This window comes from Electrophorus electricus, chromosome 21 (genome assembly GCF_041902795.1).
Source record: "Electrophorus electricus isolate QZ-2024a chromosome 21, ASM4190279v1, whole genome shotgun sequence".
In the NCBI taxonomy this organism is placed as follows: Eukaryota; Metazoa; Chordata; class Actinopteri; order Gymnotiformes; family Gymnotidae; genus Electrophorus; species Electrophorus electricus.
Genome location: NC_137517.1, coordinates 10,738,026 through 10,759,002, shown reverse-complemented (window position 1 = coordinate 10,759,002; position 20,977 = coordinate 10,738,026). Strand labels below are relative to the sequence as shown.

The window sequence follows — 20,977 nt, the reverse complement described above, 5'->3', positions numbered from 1 at the left end:
TTAATGAGTAAGCATAGATAAGAAAAATATGTATAACAATCATTGACTAAGATTCTAATAACCAGGAGCATTAGGTTCAGACAACCAAGTGAAATTTAATTCAACTAATTTGTTGTGGATGGGGTAGCTTATTAGGCTAATAAAAAAAAAAATATTTAGAAAGGAAACTGTTTCAACCAGCCTCTGGGAATGACCACCTGGGTCTACTTATCAACCAAACAAGACCAACAAAGCAAACTTATTAATCAAGCAGAATTTGTGATGCAAGCATACATGGAATGTAAAAGGAAGATCAGGGGAACAAGGGGCCAGCCTTTGTGGCACAGTGTAGGGGCAACGAGGCTAATTGGGGTACTAATGAGAGTGTATCAGAGACGAGAGGAAAGGGTTAACTAACCTAATTTGATTAATAAATGATAGCTACTGTTGAGATCAAACTGATAATGTTGAAGGGAAATGCCAGTTGCTACACTGGAGCACGACCCTGACGAACCGTCTGTCGAGGCGTGTTCCACTGAAACCGTCTGAACAGAGAGTATCCCAAATGGAGAATCCATTTCCTTGGAGTCGTCTGATTGCCCCTGAGGGAGAATGTCAGTTGGCATCATGTCACCAGAGTGGAAGAGTGCAGGAAGAGTTTTTCCTTCAACCATCTCATGGTTCTGAAGGAGAGAGTTTGCTTTTCTTGAAACCATCTCATGGCTGCGCACGAGCTATGAAGGCCGACGACGGTGAAAGGACCAGGGTTCTCGGAGCTGGTTTAAATGAGAGCTGTATAGGCCTTCGTGGGCAGACCGTTCCAAAGTAGGAGTGGGTTCGTTACCGGCAGTGTATTGAAGCTCCAGTTTTAACCAGAGGAGTTTGCTCGACATAAGCCGTAAAGGGCAAATTCAGAAGACTCCACACTAATGAGAAGATATTAGTAAGCTAATAAAGGAACAAAAAAAATATTAAAATTGAAATATGGTAAAACAAATATTTCTAGCTGCTTAGCGAGAGGTTATTGAAAAATTAGTCTCCACCGAAGTTCCGTGGGAAGTCCCCACTTTCTTCGCGGTTGGCGCCTTGTACAAAACTGAAGAGAGGGTTGAATTTTCCAGGTATTGGGGGGGGGGGGGGGGGGGTTCATGCATATTCAATATCCCTTGTGTTCACGTTAAGGGGAAAAGAATTGGAGATACAGGAATACAGAAATGCGTAGGATCCACCACAAATCAATGCAAGAAAAAAGAAAATTTGACATTACTCATTTCTACTTCCTGGTCTCAGAATTAAGTTTATAAAACAAACACTGGGATGGGTGGAGCAATTGAATAATCAATTTAATTACTTTCTAGGAGTTACAAACTACTAACTTTTATTCTCTAATTGGTTCATACAGGATTTCTAGTAAACACAACTAGGAGTGATTTTAATGATTTGTTTACAATAAGCATGGGGTAAGTAACATACAAATGATTGATTATATTTTTACTATACTTTAGTAACTATACATTACTGGATGATTATCACTTGACATCATGAAAGATTTAATGGCGAGATGTTACTTTTTGAATCTGTGCAATGAGAAAGTTGGTTGTCCTGGTAAGGATTTGAGTCTGATGGAATGTTTGGTCAGTTTGTTGAAGTATAACCAGGCTGCTAAAAGCTTTTTGCCTTCCCCTCTTTGGGTCACAGTCTCATCAGAGGAATAATTAGACATTTTGGTTAAATAAAAAGTAATGCAGATAATTTGGGAAAATTCAAGAGTCTTCATTTGGTTAAAAAAAAGATTTACTTTTGTTAATTTGATTACTGTAAAACATTCAGCAACGAATATTGACATGAATACATGTTGCTAATTATGCTTAGTTTCTGGGATGTTCGGTACAAATTTCAACCCAATCCAGCTGCAAAACAGGCAGTTGGTGAGGCTCAGATTAGACATAATCTAAGTGCATCTAATCTAATGTAACTGCAAAAGTGAGGGGTTTTTTTCTTCCAGTTATAGAAAAACATGGACTCCCAATGGCAGTTAAATGCGTTCAAGGGAAAAGCAGATTTTAGTTGACCATTCAATGCAGAGTAGTTCACGCCATTCTCCTCCAAGCATTTCATAAAGAAACATGCCAGCTACTCGCCCTGAAGGACTGGCATGACCAAATAGTAACAGCTTTTTCACATGTGCGTAAATGGAGAATCCATTTAGGAGACTATATTCAGTAATCACACAGCAATGTTTTTTAAGCCCAGACGTGACTGTGAGTTTGCTGCTCTGCTAATCAGTGTAATGAGTGCGAATGGCAGGCCCTTGACCCCAGCCACTCCTCACGGTCAGTCTCGTCTCAGCTCTGCGTAACTTCGCTGTGGGGGACTCTGTCGAGATTCTGGGAGAACCGAGCCTGCTCATGCATGTGGGACCCGCCCCGTCTCAGGGGAAGAAGAGGAGTGAACGTTTGTGTCGGGCTGAAATTGTTCTCTCTTCCTGTGTCGCGCCGTTTACCTGCCTCGGTCTCTTCCTTTTCTCTTTCTGGTGCTCCTGGACATGCTGCCAGTTGCAGCACATTCTGTTTTTGAATGTGGAGTGAGATTGAGGGATGGATTTTTCTTTCGGGGTGGCCTCGTCTCGTCCCGCTCAGAAAAACGCGTCCCCGCTCTGCCCGTCGTACACGCTCGTGCGTCGCACCCTCTCTCGGTTTTTCTTTCTTGCCGTCTCGCCTCCTATCGCGCTCTGTTTCTCTCCTCACTTTCACTGTTGTTCAGAGTTCACTTCAGGATAGGTTTGCTGCAGTTTTTTGTTTTTGTTTGTCTTTAAATCCCGCGTTGCCACAGCCTAGAAAAACTGTTTGCAGATTAACAAAATGCTCAGGAAAACTAAGCTAAGCAGAAGTAATAGTAGTAATACTAAAGTAAACAACAACAAAACATGTATATTTTAAAAAACTTGAATAAGAATAATCCCTCTCTCTCTCTCTCTCTCTTTCCGTCTCTCACAGAATGTTTGGAGCCGGAGAAGTCAGTAACAGTCTCTATGGGCGTGGACTTCAATGACTCCACACAAGCAGCCAGTTTCCAGCTGTGGTAAACACACTCCTTCCCTCCCTACTAATGTTAAGTGACAGTTCAGCCCAAAAAAAAAACACCTAGTTGGACTGAGTGAAAGTTGGCGTGTTCCTCCTAATCCTGCGACCCGGACTAACACGCCACCTGGACACCTACTCCTACCTGAAAACCCCTTCACTCTCGCATGGCCCTGAAAGCCCTTCTCTGCCGTCTCAGTGGGAATATCTGCTAGTACAGATCCCTTGGTATGCTACAGCCAGGCTACTGTGACCTGCTTGTTTCTCTCTCTGTTTATCTGTTATTGGTAAAGCTAATCTTTCCATCTGAGCAATAACAACCCACCAAATCATGCAGTGTGTGCATCATTTGAGCCTTCTATCAGAAAAGCTTGAACGTGGTTGAAAAGTTAGTTGTCATTGTTTCAGAAATGTGAAATTTCCAGTTATTTGTTTCTGCTGTAGTGCTGTGTAATTGTATGGGAATGGATGTGTATGCACCCACTGTGGTGAATTTTGGGCAATTGTATGCATATTTTTGTTCATGAAATATAGACCAGATTTTGGCATTAAGTCAATAGTACAGCTACAGCTAACAAAAGCATAACATTCTAATTCTTAATATTTATATGCAATGTAGTGGAATAATAATACAGGAAAGTAGTACTGAACACGCATCACAATGCGAATTTTGATAAATTTTAATACTTGGCGGAGAAGCCTTTGTTCGCTGTAAAAGCTTAAAATGCTCCCAGGAAGAAAATCATCTCTCCGGTGTTCCGGTGGGATTTTGGCCCATTCTTCAGTCAGCCTTTAATCTGTAAGATTCCCGGTGATGTCCACTGTTAAGATCTTCAGTTCTTTATACAACCTTTCTGATGGCTGCTAAACGAAAGTTAATAGCACTGGAATCCAGATTCACCGGAACACTTGAAGCAGCAGCCAAAAGAATAAATGCCCTTTTTTAACCTTGGAACCGTGTTCTATGTTATATAAGTATACTGTGTTATAGTACAACAGAACCCTGACTGTCGATCCACCCAGAGCTGAATGAATCTTCACACAACACCAGTTCTCACTGGTTAAGAGATCTCAAAGCAGAGAAACACAAGTGGGAACACCAGATTAGGGTTAGGGTTGGTTAGGGTTAGTTAGGGTTAGGGGTTAGGGTTAGTTAGGGTTAGGGTTAGGGAGTGGGTCACACACTCGCTAAATACTGGCTCCCACGAGGCCATATAGCAGACATGGAGGACAGTTACAAATGCCTGGAGATTCTGCAATCACACACGAACAAGGAGGACAGAGCCAAGTGCTTCTACAGGGTCAGACGGGTCCTCAAGAGACAGCTGAATGGGAACAGTAAGCTCAAATCCATGAATATGTATGCCCTACTAGTCATCAGCTACCCGGGAAGGTGCAATAAGATGGCCAAGAGATGAGGTGCAAACTGCTGACATCAAGACCGGGAAACTCCACCCAAGACGTGACATCCAAAGGCTGTAGTCCAGCCAGAGGAGAGTGGGAGGGGCCTAAAAAGTGCAAGGTCCACTGTCTAGGGTACGAAACATCCATGAATATATGCAAGCAGTGGTGGGCTGATCAGAGAGTACCTCGGGCAGATGGGAGACAAGGATACCATGGAAGCAGCGGAGGTGCCCTGGCAGGACAAGTCCAGACGACCCCAAGATGCAGACTGTGCCAAGTAGCCTCAAAGACAATCCAGCACCTATTCGCAGAATGCAGGCTGCGTGTCGAGAGGCACAACCAAGTGGCAGAGATCATATATGAAGACATATACATATGAGCTGGACACCAAGTCCAAATGGTGTTGAGAGTGTTGAAATACAAGTCCTGTTGGACCTCCGAATTCAGACAGATAAGCAAGCAATAGCAAACCTACCAGACATCAGAATAGATGAGGCAGTCCCAAGTGAGCGTCCAAAGGAAGGAATATGGAAAGTTGGAGAAACACCTGCTAAACACCAACTTTGTCCCAGTGGAGGTAGTCCACTTGGAGTTATGACCAATTTTCTTACTTTTTTTCATACACATTTAAGGACAAATGTTCATATTCAAGCTCAATTTTTTTTTTCTCTACACATTTCATGTTACCACACATTTCTTTTGGCAAATAAGGACATCTAATTTGTTCACATCAGAGGACAAAACAATCAACTAAAGACTTGTACATTTATTTCAGCTTTAATTCACTGTACTTCCAGTGAGCTTTACAGTTTACATTCAACAAAGCAGCTGCAGAAATTGAAATGATGGCTTTTAGATGCTTCTTCCTGGCCAATTGTCATGATTTAGAAGTGCATTTGTTGCTGTATTTATTGCCCTTCATTTAGACCCAGTACCCTTCCACCCTTGATGTGATGGAAAAATCCACAAATTCAGCCAAAATCCCAGTGGGGGGAAAAAACCTGAGGATCTGCTGAAGGATTTGACCTTGAATCATGGTCTTGTAGAGCACACATGGTCAGCAACAGTACTGAGACTATGGCACTGAAATGATGCTGGATTGATTCTTTTTTTGGAGGGTCCAATGTGTGTCGAGAAAGCATTCGCCAGACCATTACACCTCCAGCCCCAGCTTGACCAAGGAAGGTTGGGTCCGAGAGTCCATCAGACACTCGCCTACCAGTGGCTTTAATGCTGTGGCTCATCAGCATATATTTAACACACACGAGGAAGATTTCACAGAGTCAAGTATTCTTCTGTAAATGCTTTGTGAAGTTTGTGCTCTATTAGACACAGCAATAGGAATATCTGAAGCACTTTCTAAAGAAATCTGTCTACTACCCTTTAACATTATATCTTAGAGTACACTTCATACTGTATATATACTTCATACTATCTATTTTGTGTGTGTGTGTGTGTGTGTGTGTGTGTGAAGAGGATTCCAGGTGAGTAATCACCGTGTAGTGTAGCAAGAGATGTGGAGATTCAAAATTGTAGTGAAGTGAAATAGGACGATTCACACAGAGGTCCTTCATCAGCTGTACAAGCAAAGTGCTTCTGAAGTAGTAGGAGGAGGAGCCCGTTTACGTATGAAAAAGTAAATGATTCATAAATCATAATAACATTAATTCCATGGCGTGCTAAAGTTCTAAGAGGGTCGTTCTTTTTCTTTGAATTTACTGATTTCATTGCCAGTATGGCAACAACTGGCAGTGCAAACCTGTATGTCATTAATGCAGTGTTCATTAGTATTAAAACGCCTTGCCATTATTCTTGCAAGTAATACAGTAGGCATGAGGGGGAAAGGGTTGTTTTAGTGTCTGTGTCATGTAGCACATGTAGAGCAGTTGTAGGCTGCAGTAGCACAGTTGTTATCTGAATGGTCCTTTGTTTCATCCTTGATGAGGATGTCTGATGTTTTTGCGTCATCTGTAGGAGATTAATGGAGGATCTTTGAAAAGGGATGCGGTCTCTGCATTCTGAAGTGTTTAAGTATAGTGTTGGCCACTGTTTTATTTGTAGGGTTAGTCCTACACGTCATCTGATGATAAATTGTCCTACGAATAGAACAGTGGCTAATATAGTGAAACACTTGTTTGTTATTGTTTCTGTGGAAACTCTGTGTACTTCACTACAATTTGGAATATCTTTACATCTCTTACACACACAGCAGTGTACTGGTGTGTGTGTGTGCGCAGTTCTGTGCAAAAGTCTTAGGCCACCCTTTAGATTTATTGTTTTCGCAGCGACATGTATAATTATTTCTCAGTCGCTTTGTTGGAATACAACCAGAAAATAGAAGAAGTTTATTTGCAGTATTAAAAATCAGAAAAAAACAGCTTCTATAGGCTACAGTTCAAGTTTTTAGTGTGACCTCCCCACTTGAGCAATAGCAGGAAAAGATTTAAATCTAAAGAAGATCTCTGGGAAGTGCTGAAAGGTGTAATATACCAGAAAAAAACTTCAGGACCATCTCCCCATAAGAGTTCAAATGTGCTTAGTACCAAGGGAGGGCACAAGAAATACTGACTCTGTGTGATTTTTGTGAACTGTCTGAACACGTGCAGGATGTAATATTGTACTTGCGTTTATGTATGCATTGCTGAAGTGGGATAGCATAGCATTTTTTTGGGGGGGGGGGGGTGGCGGCTGTGTTCTCATTTATCTGCATCCTTTATTTTACATTTACATTTTCAGTATTTGGCAGAATGCAGTCTTGGCATATTCAACAACTAAAGGTGCAAACCCTGTACTCTGTGTACGTACACACACAGGTGTGCGCATGCATACAGTTGGTTATGATGATGAAAGCGTGACATTTAACAGATTGAATTACTGCGAGTGATTATGCTCTATCACACAGGCAGGATCTGGCCAGAATTAACCATTCCCCTTTTGTGTGATTTTTTTTTTTTTTTTTTTTTTTTTTTTTTTTTTTTTTTTTTTAAATTATTACCTCTGCAGCCCTGCTGCTAGTAATCTGCATTAAAATTTTTTAATAATCTAATTTGGAATGATTGTATTTCTTTGCGGGGCTTGTAATTGTTTTTCTTTTTTCGATTAGGGTGGTAGGGCTGTGATCGATACAGGGCGATGGCAAGATGTGAATAACATCACCCATAAATAGGTCAGACTGCAACGCTAAGGTGGATTATTGCTAATGATCGCACCAATGAGAGTTCAATGACACCGCTGTGTTTTTTTTTTGTGTGTGTGAGAGAGAGAGCGAGAGCTCCATGTAGACTTACACAGGTCTGAGCTGTTTGGTAAAGGCTTTGCAAAGCTTATACTGCATTAAACAAAGAACTAGTGTTACATACTGATCCTTAGGAATACTCACTCTCTCGCTCCCCCCCCAACCCATCTCTCTGCTTTGTACAGCTTGTCTGCAGGGTTGCAACCTTTTGTCTTCAGTTTTTGCAGAGATGTCTCACCGGACTTTTTTAAAGTTCTTAAGTTGTTCAAGATTGAGAAGTGGGAAAGTACAGCTTCTAAGTGTTGGCTCTTGAAAGAACCTTTGTTTGGAGGAGCTCGTCTGGACATCACTAGTGGGCTGGCCCCTTTCGATGGACAGAACTCTGTGCAGCAATAGATGTCAGACCCTAGGTGATTTGGACACTAGCAGGTCCAGAGCTGGGTGATGTGGACAGAGTTGCTGCCCATTTGAAGGAAAAGTCTTTGCGTTTCATGTCGCACCTTCTAGGTAGTTGGAGATTTGCATTAACAGAGGAAGAGCATGTTCTGCTCAAATCGAATCCCATTTACAGCAGTAGTAGTGTTAGTGGTGGCAGCGACGCATTCCCTGTGTCGTCGCCATTGCCTGACCTTGGGGATTGTGAACGCCGTTTTTTTTGTTTTTTTGCAACCATCTGGTGTTGAGAACATGGCTTTGGAGGAGGTGTCTGGGAAGACCCTCTACAGAGCCTGTGTTTAAAGTATTAAATAAAGATAAACTAAATGGCAGGATCGATACCCCTTGGTGCAAAACACACGGGCTCTGGAGGAAGGTTTCAATCCAGCCTGGAGAGCGCTCTATAAACCACCTTTTGATGAGGTGCTCTGGTTTCAGTTTTAAACCCAGCTGTGAGTCCCGAGTGTCTGTGTTGTATCATGAGGGAAACAGTTTTTAACTGTTTTATGGCACGTCCCAGGTTGACGTCTTTGTTTAGCCTCTTAGTACTGATTTTTGATCGGTTTGGTGTTTTTTACATTAGAACTCTCTTTATTTGTGGGTATAGTTGCACAAAGAGGAAGGAAGCACAATGTTGACATTTGAATTTCATTTTAGGGCAATCTGAGATGGCATGTGTGGATCAGCATGAAGTGTTTTCGGGCCAGACTGACAGCAGTCTTGTAATTGTGTTTAAAAGATTGGTGGACTCGTATAGTGTTAGATTTTAAGTTTTATTCTGCCATGAATGATCTGAAACTAGAAAATATTTGGGGATACAATGATGTTTTCTGTTCTGTGACAAATGAGGGAGTGATTTTTGGTGGTAATTTTAACAATTTATTGTTTTTTCTTTTTTTTTTTTCCTTTTTAAAATTGTAAGGTGCATGTTGAATGTTGTGTGCTTATAATTGATTTTAGATAGATAGATAGATAGATAGATAGATAGATAGATAGATAGATAGATAGATAGATAGATAGATAGATAGATAGATAGATAGATAGATAGATAGATAGATAAAATCTCTTTCCCCATCTCTGTCTTTTTGATCTGCTCTCCTGGTATTATGAGAGATGTGATTGATCCTTTGTGCAATAACATTTAGTCTGAGAACTAATTGCCTTGTTCCACAGTAGTGAGGGGGGGCGATTGGCATTTCTGCGATCAATAACCTTTTCAGAAACCTCATCTGGTGGGGGAAGCCCTAACTGGAGGGGAGGGGATCAATTCAGTCTGAAAGTGTCCATCATCTGCAAACGCAACACGCCCCTCGTCACATAGTAAACTACACTTGTTTAAAAGGAGGTCTTTCATCTGGCTTTCTGTAATAATGGTATGTCTGCGTTTCTTTGCAGGATATTGTGCAGTAATGGTTCGTTTCTCTTATTACAAGATGATTTGTTCTTATTACATAATGGCAGCAATGCTTGGTGCATATTTGAGTATTTGTGAATTTGAACATCACCAAGATGATGTACAGTATGCTTTATTTTAGTCTTCAAGCTGGTCCCATCGTTGCAGTATTATGGTACTTTAAAGTGTGTGTGTGTGTGTGTGTGTGTGTGTGTGTGATCCATGTAGACTTACACAGTGGTCTGGGCTTTTTGGTACAGGTTTTGCAAAGCTTATATGATGTTAAACACAAAATACTAGTGTTCCATACTGATCCTTAATTTTGTTTCACAGCACTAAAGCTGAAGGCTTCAATGTGTCCATCCAGCCAGCTGTGGGAGAGTTGCTGCTCCCTGTCACCATGAGCGAACAGGACTTTAGCAAAGAGCAAGGTAACACACACACACACACACAAATGCTCACCCAAGCACAATTTTCAGACCTCAAGTTTGAAACAGAGCACCTTTTACAGCATGTGGTTTTTAAACCCTGAAATACTTGCACAGCACAACAACCCAAATATCATTAGAATGATCATAGCCATTTCTGTTTACGTAGAGCTATGCTTAGGATCGCAGAGCGTGGTTAAATGAGAGGGAGGCGTTAGTCCTATAACCATTCCGTTTCCTTTAATTGGAGAGAAATGTATATGTATACAAGTAATGAAACGTTCACTGACTCTGATAACTAGGTTTCTAATCTTGGCTAAAACCTCCAAGCACCAATTTAAGGAAAAAGAGTGTTGGTACTGGTAACTCTCAGGTAATTAATTTTTAGTAGTGCTTTAAGTCGACTTTCCCAGCGATACTTTAATGACAAAAAGTCTAAAGACGTAAAAGTACCTTTTAAGAGTGTTTGCATTTTTGTTTTAACTGAGCATATTTCATGTTTGTGTTTTATAATCTATTTACTATTTTTCAAATGATTAGTAATGTTCGTAAACCTCAAACCTAGATGTTCACCCAGAGGGTCCTTTTGGTTGTCGCGGCAGAGACAGCCATGTGGTTGTGTGTTTTTCAGCCAAATGTCATGTTACTTCATTTACGCTTGCTCTTTGTTAATAGTGCTTGATAGCACTTATTTATACCTATTAATACACATTTCCATGGACATAGTAGATTAAAATACTATGAATGTGGGCATGTAGCAGTAGAAAGGAAAAAAAACATCTAAATTAGGTGTCATTCACTAATTTTAGTCAAAACAAAAGTGAAAGTAAAATGACATTTCCATCAATAAACTGGTCAGTTTTAGTTGATCGTTTGCAGATTTTTGGATTCTTCCTTATTTCTGGCCTCGGTACCTGGAACGCACGCTGCAAGGCCTTTACTGCTTTCTCGTTCTGTTTTTATTGCATTGCTGATGTTCTTTTAATTCCCTCACGTTTACACCAGCCTCCAGTACCAAAAAAGAGAATAGTCGCACAGCAGTCTTAAATCGCACACACTTTCAAGATCTCATGCACATACATGCTTGCCAAAGTGGGGGGTGTGAGGTTCCCCTGTGCACTGCATGCTTCGATGAGTGTTTTACATTGACTCTTGACACACCTGACCATTCGTGCAGAACTAAGAGCTCACACGCGCGCGCACACCAAGCGCATTGTACCAAGGCTCTTTTGAGGTTCCAGTGCATACGTTATTTGTAATTGATGAGTGGGTGTAGAGGTAGTCACAGAAGTGGTATGCTCAGACTCAGCTAAATAAAATACTTTATATTTACATCTGATCTGTTTGTGTGACTCACGCAGAGATATATAAGACCCCTTTCAGCCCACCCAATCCTGCCTTACCTTTCTTTTAAGGAAGGGACGCTCTGACCCAACTATCGGCTGTCGGACAGCGTCAGGTCACTGGAGGGTATCGGTGACCTCCCATCGTTCGTACTCAGTGCTGTGATCCACACCGTCACCTCTAATTGGTCCTCGTCAGCGCCGTTTTGGCTGACTGTGTATGCTGAATCTGAGTCAATGGTTGCCCATGAGAGAAGAGTTTTCTGATTGGCTGTTCAGTCTAAATTCGACTCCAGACTAGGGTTTTTTGTTGCAATTTGTGGCTTGATCTATTGGGGCAGTGTGCTAGGCTAATGTTAGTATTTTCCTTCACGGAGCGTAGCTGTGTTGTGCTAACTATCTAGAGAACAGGTGGAACTTTTTTCATTATCGTGACGTTACCGTACGCAGCTTTACGGAAGGCAGGAGCTGAAGAGGTGGGAGTCACTCAGAATTCACTATACTCATTATAAGATGCCTGAACCTTCGGAAAGCAGCCTTTCCTCGTGAGGTGTTTTCGAGCGTGTCCTTCACCACCTGCTGTCTATCTGGTGTGCTCGAGTGTAAATACACACAGGCGACGCTGAGCTATCAGAAGGTGCTGTGCGCAGTCGGCGTTAGTTCTTTACTGTCAGTATGGGGTGCTGTGCAGACTTGCACATTTACATACACAAATACACACACTTTCTTGGATCCAAACACACACACACACTAAATCCAAGATTCCCTGCAGGTTGTACCCATGTGTGTCATGCAGGTACCAGGTGCTCCTTCAGGATACAGAAGTCTGTCCACCCCTCTGCCTGACCGAAATTAACAATACCAGCATTAAATACTCAACAAAAACAGGTTTACTGATTTGTAATATGCATTAAAAAAAAACAAAACAGCATGTTTAGATCTTGGGTTTGTCTGTGCGTTCGTGAGTGTTCTCTGAGAGATACGGAGACTACAGAAGCACTTGCCGCTGCACCAGCGTAAAGCTCTTGGAGCGTTTGTAAATGAACGCTGATTGAGTTTGCACTTCCTACCTTTTAACGAAACAACAGCGCTCACAAAAACACAACCAGAGCAAACCAAGGAAAGGTTAGTTTAGCTTAATAGGATGGTGTGACGTATGTGCATGCAAGCGTGCGCGCACGCACACACACGCAGATGTCTAGATTGTTAGGATGACTCTTTGCTTTGTGTGGTTCTAATAAAGCAGGCATTCTTAGAGAGAAGCACTATGTTTGATTTTTCATTTAAACTCAATGGATTCCTGTCCTGTTCCCTTGAAGTGCAGCTCCTCTATATATATATACACACACACACACACACACACACACAGAGAGAGAGAGACAGCGGTCTCTCCCTAATGGGTAGAAGAGTGAGCTCTGCTTGGGACCTCTATTTGCAAAAGAGGAAGTGAGACCCTTTTTATAGTAATTTTCTGTTAATTGGTTGCCGTGGTGAAGGCTTTTACCACGAGGGCTGTTACATTCATTTATTCTCTATTTTCTCCTCAATAGAGTCTAATGTGCTTGGTTTGGGCCTACAAATGAGCACTCGCAGAACGTGTGTGTGTGTCCGCATGCGCGTACGCTTTAGCCCCTTGTGTTGCTCCTGGTTGGTGGTATTGTTGAGTAAAAGCCTGGAGTGTCTGCTAGGCTTCTGGGGGATCCGCCAGCCCACTGTGCTGGAGAAACGCGCCATATTCATTCATACGCATTAAGGCCTGCACGCATGAGTGCATACATATACGCATACATTTTGGGTAGGGCTTAATGCTCTGTTAATGCCATTCCCAGCTACCCCCCACCACACACACACACTGTACCCACGTTTTTTGTTCATCTTCAGAGGACAAATCAATGTTTCTCTTAGAAGAGAAGTGCGGAACTGTGAAGCTTGCCAAGTTAGTGTAAAGATGCCATGTGCACTACTGCTGTGCAAACATTAATGTGACCGCCACCGCCTTCCAGAAGAGGGAACGTTCCGGCGACGACATCAGTTCCCAGCATAATGGCATATATGAGTAATATTAAAAATGTACATCAATGCCTTGCACACCAGGAACAGTGATGAGCACTTTAGATTTTATCCCATTGTTCTATTCTCTTCATCTTTGGTGTTTACGTCCCACTGCTCGGCTCTATACGGTTTAACTAGTTCACTTCATAGCGGTGGAAATATATTAAAGCCTGTGTTAATGGCCTATAAACCTGCTGCTTTCCTCTTTACAGAAGCTCTCTGCATGTGAATTGCATGTTTCACAGAGATTAATTACTGTGCATATATATATTGCTGTAAGCTTGTATCTTAAAAAAAGTAGAACTCCTATGAAATGGATATAGAACTCTGTCCCCTGCAGTGTCTATAGGGTCTAGGCCAATCCTGTATAGGGTCCAGCTCTTGCTGTTCAGAATTCTGATGATTGTAGCTGTGTAGAGCTTCCCACACTCGTAACCTAAAAGGCCCCAAACCTCCTGACATTATTGCAGAATTCGCACACAACACGTTGGCTCGTAACTGAAAACGTAACCCCTTCCGTTTGGACTGACGCAGGAAAACTGCAGGGCATGAACGAGTCCTCAGCGACCATCGCCATGACGCCCGAGAGCATCACCAGCCAGCCACTCCACAGGAAGGTGGTCAACATGGCTAACGTGGGCGTGGTTCCGTCAGGACAGAACAACGTGCACAGGTACCAGATCACCACTCGGGCCATCGGGACACCGCACTAATGCTTCCACTGGCCTCTCTTGCAGGGCTGCTGTGTGGGTGGGTGGGTCTGTATTTACAGAAATAAAGACTAGACTCTCTCCATGTCTCTCTCTCTCTTCTCTGTCTCTCTCTCTTCTCTGTCTCTCTCTCCCTCATACACAGATATTGATAAACACTCCTACATTCCAAAGCACAAACCGATGCACATGTGTACACACACATACGCGTGCACACACTCATGCCTATAGTGTTCCTCTCCTCTGCGTTGGATGGTATTGACGCTGTAATTTGATTATAAAATATGAGCGAATCTGAGGCAACCTTGAGAGGAGGGTGCGTCTCTGTCGCAAGGGCGCAGGCAACGCTCGCGGAGAAAGCGCAGATCAATCGACGTGCGCCGGGGAAGGCCGGCCTGCCCAAACGCCCATATTTCATATGGAATAAGCAATAGGACAAATGAGGGTGGGCGTCCATCAATCACTGCCCTCGTGCACCCGCCCCCCTGCAAACGCGTCTCTCAGAGTCAGGCGCACACTGATGACACGCTTCCCCTTACCAGAGTGTCTGTGCAGTGTGCAGAAGTGTGTGTGTGTGTGTGTGTGTGTGTGTGTGTGTGTAAAAGTGTGAAACTTGGAAGAATGTAGTTGACTGTTTAGTAGAATGTGCCTGTTGCAATATATGTGATTATATGTGTGATGACACAGAATGTCAGTCTGTTGACTGGGTTTAACATGGTGTCCATGTATAATGCTGTCAAATAGTAGAAGAGTTTATTAGTGTTGCATGTGCAGCATTTGGTAAATATCTCCTTTAATTACTAAAAGCTTTTAGTCAGTTTCTCCTTTGGAATGTCAGTTCCTTTTCCTGGATTATACACACATACCCCTACTCTTAGCTGGGGGTCCCTGAATGTGATGTGTCACTCTTCAGTGACTGACTGGGTTGGATTAGGTCCCAAAACATAACCGAGCAGCGTCTGGGTGCGGCTGTGCCAGCCAGGAGTCGGCAGGGCCGGGCTGCCGCTCCGAGCCCGTCGGCAGCTCCGATGCCTTCCAGATGCCAGTCCCTGAGGCGGGAGGGAGCGTGCGGGGCTGAGCGGCAGCCGGAGCCCTGCTGGAAGAAGAGAAACGCCTCAGCTTTTCTTTTGCGCCATCGCAGAAGACCTGCCTGCACTCGGCAGCAGAGTGTCCAAAGGTCCGGTGGTCGAGTAAAACGAAAATTTGCTCTGTTGGTTTAAAGACCAAACCTGTTCTGTCGGTATATGCGTCTGTGCAGCATTTTTGGGAACTGCTGACAAAGAGGCCTCCTAAGGCAGGGGTGTGTGTGGTTGTGCATGCACGTACTGGGAGGGGGCTATGCTTGTGTTTCACTGATGCGTGGCACCCTGAAAGTACTGTGTGTGTGTGTGTGTGTGTGTGTGTGTGTGTGTGTGTGTGTGTGTGTGTGTGTGTGTGTGTCTGTCTGTCTGTCTGATTAGTGTGCCTTTTGGTGTCTTCCTCAGTCAGTTAAGTTGGACAGATTTTCTGCATGTGTTCCTCTGTCCAACAGCAGGGGGCAGTGCTGTGTCTGTTAACTCAGGAGCTCAGATTGATGATGCAAATGGCAGTTTGTAATAACTCAGCTGGCAATGCAAAACTGCCCCCCCACACACACGCGCACACAAACACACACACACACACACAGAGTAATGAGAAGGTATGCTTTTTCCTAAAATATGTTATCCCCTGTCCATTTTAAGCGTATGTCTCCATCTTCAGTGTGTGTCCTGCTGGGGTTGGGGTGTAATCAGAAAAACTATCAGCATTTCATTGAATTACTACAGTAATCTGCATAACTGCTTATAAAAAACCTGACGGCCAGTGCTGGCACGTGGTTATGCCCATCACGTCAACCGGGGGGCTCCCAGGTGAATGCGTGGACCCTCACGAGAACAGCTTAACGTGTAGCAAAGTCAATCCCTGTGACTTGGCATTCATCACTGCCCCCAGCAACACAGCCCAGGGGCAGATCAGGCCCTCAGCCGGGGTATGTGTAAAGGAAGTGCCGGTGTTTAAAAAGTTCTACATGCACCCAGTCTGAAGGAAGATTTAGGTAGGATTGGTAATATTCTGCTTGGGGATGCTAATTTCTAGCCATATGGTACTGCCATGGTGCAGCAGAGACATCATTTCTCATTTCTGTGCTACAGACATGTCCTGGCCTTTGTGTTAATGTATCTTAAGGGTGGGGTGGGTGGGAGTATGTGTGTGGGGGTGTGTTAGTGAGGGTGGGTGGGTGTCTGTGTGTGTGTGGCGGTGTGTCAGTGGGGTGTGTGAGAATTTGTGTGTGAGGCTTGGGGTGTGTGAGGGAGTTAGAGAGACTGGTGTCCTTCATTTTGAGAGGCACAGAAGGACAGCTGGTCATCTGGTGAGATTAACCTCCATTACAACAGAGGACCTCGCGGTCTCTCTCTCACACACACATTTATATAATAATATTTAATTAAACCACTAATGCTTAGTGTGAAGATTTCCAAGGGTAAAATAAGGTTTAACAGCTCAGCACATAACAGTCGGGTGCCAAGGCGCTTTCACTCTTTATTAATTCGGGTGCACAGTATTACCTACATTACAAGCCATCCTGTTAGCTGCGTGACCTCTAGCTCTGCGCGCACAGGCTGGTTCAACACTCCCAAGTTACCCCATTAAATAGCTGTGTTTGTGATCCTCACTCAGCCCACCAGTGAAAAGAGTCAACCACAAGAACAATGACCTTTCAAAAGCATTGTTAAGCACAGAGGAAGCTATTAAAAGCACTGAAGTGTCCGTCTGTCTCAGTGGCCATAACCAAGAAACAGAAGAAGCGTCACGTGAACCGAGCAGCGTCTGGGTGCGGCTGTGCCAGCCAGGAGTCGGCAGGGCCGGGCTGCCGCTCCGAGCCCGTCGGCAGCTCCGATGCCTTCCAGATGCCGGCCCCTGAGGCGGGAGGGAGCATGCGGGGCTGAGCGGCAGCCGGAGCCCTGCTGGAAGAAGAGAAACGCCTCCGCTTACGCGCCATCGCAGAAGACCTGCCTGCACTCGGCAGCAGAGTGTCCAAAGGTCCGGCGGTCGAGTAAAGCGAAAATGTGCCCTGTTGGTTTAAAGGCCAAACCTGTTCATCTCTGTACGGTAGAGAAGCGAGTTCAGTCTGCTGAGACTATTGCAGAAGTTTTCTTCACCGGATCCTGAACGGTGAACGCCAGTGAGCGCGCCAGACCATTCCAAACTGCATCCCGACGCCAGTCTTCGGCAAACTTTAAATGCCTCGGAGCATTCAGGGTGAGGAACACATTTGTCAAAAATAAGGGGCCGGATTTTCAAAGGATCTGTGTGGACAGGAATGTCAGAAAACAGCATAGTGGCTTGAAAGGTATTTCCTCAGATACTGAATATGGGGATCTGAATGTTAATCCCTGGCCCCTAGACCACACAAGTTGATTCTGTGTTGCCCTGGGCAATCTCCAATTTGAGCATTAGGCTTGAAAGAAAATATTAAAATATGACTCTGCGCTACTATTTTACCATTCATTTATCAGGCTTCACTCTGAAAAGGTTAGCAGGCTGTTGGGGTGTGTGGTTTGTGTTTGTAGTAAAGATGTCCTTTTACATGCATTTATGTAACTTTCCCAAAAAGTAGCAAAAATATTAAGGCTAAGGTTATATTATTGTAGTCATTGTAAGACTCCAGTGTATAGTGGAGTGTGAGAGAGAGAGAGAGAGAGAGAGAGAGGACGAGAGAGAGAGAGAGAGGACCCTGTCTGGTCTGGGTCTTGCTTTCCACAGTCTGCCATTAATGGTGTCAGAGAGTGCACAGTGGAGAATACCAATGACCCGGTTACTGTCTGCTCTGCTTCAGCACGGCGCAGCAACCTGGGATGGGGGGGGGGGGGGTGCACACGCATGCGTACATGCATGGTTGTGTTAAAAAGGTCTGTGTTTCCCTGTCAGTGGAGCTGGTAGTTGTAGAGGTCACAGCCAGTGCAGGAGTAGAGTCTTCAGTCTGGTGTTTTGGGTTTTTTTTGTTTTGTTTTTTAGCCTGAGGGCTGCATTGAGTAGGTATGTAACTAAAGGGGTTATTAATGACTCAATCCCATTAACAGAAACCACGGGAGGGCAGATCAAGACATCTCAACCTACCGAGAGCCACCAGCAGGATATCCTGTGTGTGTGTTAAGGGCTAATTTGAACTTCAGTTCAGCATGGTCATTCTAAGACCTGAAGAATTCCTTTTTGATTCTTTTAATACTTAATTACTAAGTGACCAGTTTTACCTGGAAATAAAAAAAGCTTAAATTTGCCGTGGTCGAGCTCGGCAGTGTGGAGAATGAGTGGGCCATAGAAGGCTAAAGGGAAGGAAGTAGAGTTTTCACAGCAATTATCAAAGACAGTAGTGCTTTTGTGTGTGTATAAGAGACCTGGGGTGTGTGTGCGTGTAAGAGACAAATGGTGCTAATATTTTAAAATTCAAGTACAAGCAAAGAGTTTCTGATGCACTTCTCCTCCTCCCCTGGTGACAGTTCAGGTGTGTGTTCACACTTTACTGTTCTCCATACTGTTGTACTGTAAGGAGCAAATTCTCTCCCAAGCATTGTAACTTGACCAGAATAGCATGGAAATTTTTGTTTTTAGTCGTCGTCGTCATATTTATCTGTTTTTTAGAACTAATATTTATTTGATCTTGTCCAACAAAGACAAGAAATATTGTTTTTTGCTGAGTTTTTATTGAGTTTTTGTTCAGTGTCATTGGAGGCAATATTAGACTTCACTACTGTTGTGTGCATGTGCACACTAATGTCAGCCAGTTAGCAGTTTGGTATAGCAGTCACGGCCCCTGTGTGTGTGTGTGTGTGTGTGTGTGTGTGTGTGTGTGTGTGTGTGTGTGTGTGAGACAGGGACAGGGAGGAGTAGAAGAGTGGCTCATTGTGGTTGTGAGTGGGAGGTGTGTGTGCTTGTCACTGCTAAACAGAGGCCTGTGTGTGTGTGTGCGCGTGCGTGCTAAACGGTTCATTGTTGCGGTATAAAGTGTGGAAATGGAGGCAGATGGCAACATTTCAGGCACGTGGGTCACTGTGTGGGGGTGAGGGTGTGTGTGTGTCAAATTAGAAACAGTGGATGGATGGGTGGAGACTCAGGAGGTCCTGGGTTATGCTTACTGGCACCAGTTTAACTCTTTCAGTAGATCCTGCGTGCGTGATGTTACCAAGGTTACGAGACACTAAAATTCTCTCACTGTCCTAAAAACAGGCATGTTAAACACACATACAGACTGTCTGTCTCAGGCTCTTACATGTGCACTGAATTCTGGAATAACATTTATTTTACTTTGCTGCCTTTCATACATCAACTCATTTTGCACAGTAGTTCTTTTTTCTGTCTCTGTGTACACACACACACACACACACACACACACACACACACCCTCCCTCCCTGAAGTGCTCTTTGACCTCTGTCTCTGTGCAGGGCAGGACTGCGTGAGTGTGTGTGTTCGTGTGTGTGTGTGAGATTGACAGCTAGGAGTCTCTAGGCCCCCTAATAGCTTTTTAATCAACTGGGATAATAGACTAGTCATGCCTGCTCTACACACACACACACACACACACACACGGAGCTCCTGTGCTAACATATGGACATGCTGCATTTGTTGTTTTCTACTAAAGTGGAGCTTTTCCTGTACTTTTTTCTAACCCAACTCTCATGTCTGTTACACCTGCAGACAGGTTATGTGGAGGGTTGCAATCTGAGTGCTTTCCTCTTTAGCTGCTTTAGACACACGCATTGGTGTTGGACACTGCTTTAAGCTCCAGATGCTACCCTGTCATTTTAAAGTGTATTTTGATGTTCTCTCTCTGTGTGTGTGTGTGTGTGTGTGTGTGTGTGTGTGTGTGTGTGTGTGTGTGTGTGTGTGTGTGTGTGTGTGTGTGTGTGTGTGTGTAGGTTTGCAGCCAAACTGGTGAGCTCAGGAGCCCTGGTGCTGGTGTGTGTGGTGCAGAAGGACTCTGGAGCTCAACTCACGGTCAACACGGAGAAGACCATCATTGGCTCCATGCTGCTCCGTGAGCTCCAGACAGTGCTGAGCGCCCCCTAGACGCCGTCCTCTGCCTGCATACTGAGCTCCTTGCACATCTCCCACTAGACACAATGCTCCCTCCAGACAGAATACCTATTTTACACAGTCCTCCTAAAGGAAGGACTCACACAGCATACACAGCACACATGCAGGCACATAGGGCCTGCACATAAATGCTGAAACACTACGCCCACCGGCGTATGAGAGAAATCTTCTTCAGTAAGATTCCCTTCAATAAGAACCATCGCCTACCTGCGGTGCAGTACCTCACACTGCCACTGGGGGTAGGGGAGAGCCATTTACTGTGGTGCTGATGAAGACGGAGGCCAGGGAAGCTAAACACACGTGTCCCACTGGTCCCAAGCTCCTTTAGGAATCTGTGTTTTCTGTGAGCCTGTTCTGAATTACAGTTATTCCATTCCTATACTAGCTTTGCTTTTTGTAAGTTCCAGCCAAGACTGTATGTGAAGTGCCTTGCTCAGCTGTATGTTTCAAAACACAAGTGCCCAAATGGAATCTCAGATGTGCATTCTTATAAACAGAATAAATGAAAAATGTTGGGGAGAAAAAAAAACATACATCTCACTGTGATTGGTTGGTTCATTGATTGCTTGGTTGGATTTTATTATTATTATTAATAATCATTTTCAAATTCATTTTCAAATTTGTAGTGGTCTGTTTGAGGGGGTCAGGTCCCCCAAATGGAGCGCACCTGATGTAAAACTGGTTGCAGGAGTAATTCTATTACGAATTTTACATCCTTGGACATTTTTATTATTTATTTATTTTAAATGGCATTGTGCCACATTAATCAAAGCCCACCACCACCCTCTGCTCTGTTTGGAGTGCAT

At 43.8% G+C, this 20,977-nt stretch overlaps 1 protein-coding gene across 4 annotated transcripts in view; it reads left to right on the top strand.

Annotated features, from left to right (window-relative positions):
• ap3b1a (adaptor related protein complex 3 subunit beta 1a) overlaps nt 1-20,715 on the top strand; it is a 90,011-nt gene extending 69,296 nt beyond the window's left edge. For 3 of the 4 annotated variants that reach the window (XM_035521494.2, XM_081704091.1, XM_081704092.1), the window contains 4 exons: nt 2,976-3,060; nt 9,860-9,957; nt 13,884-14,022; nt 19,994-20,715. In XM_035521494.2, the coding sequence (XP_035377387.2) occupies nt 2,976-3,060; nt 9,860-9,957; nt 13,884-14,022; nt 19,994-20,144 (473 nt within the window). In that variant the 3' untranslated portion in view covers nt 20,145-20,715. Of the gene's footprint in view, nt 1-2,359; nt 2,655-2,975; nt 3,061-9,859; nt 9,958-13,883; nt 14,023-19,993 lie in introns of those variants that run through there. The other variant, XM_027019316.3, reaches the window with a different exon arrangement.
• The last annotated feature ends 262 nt before the right edge of the window (nt 20,716-20,977 follow it).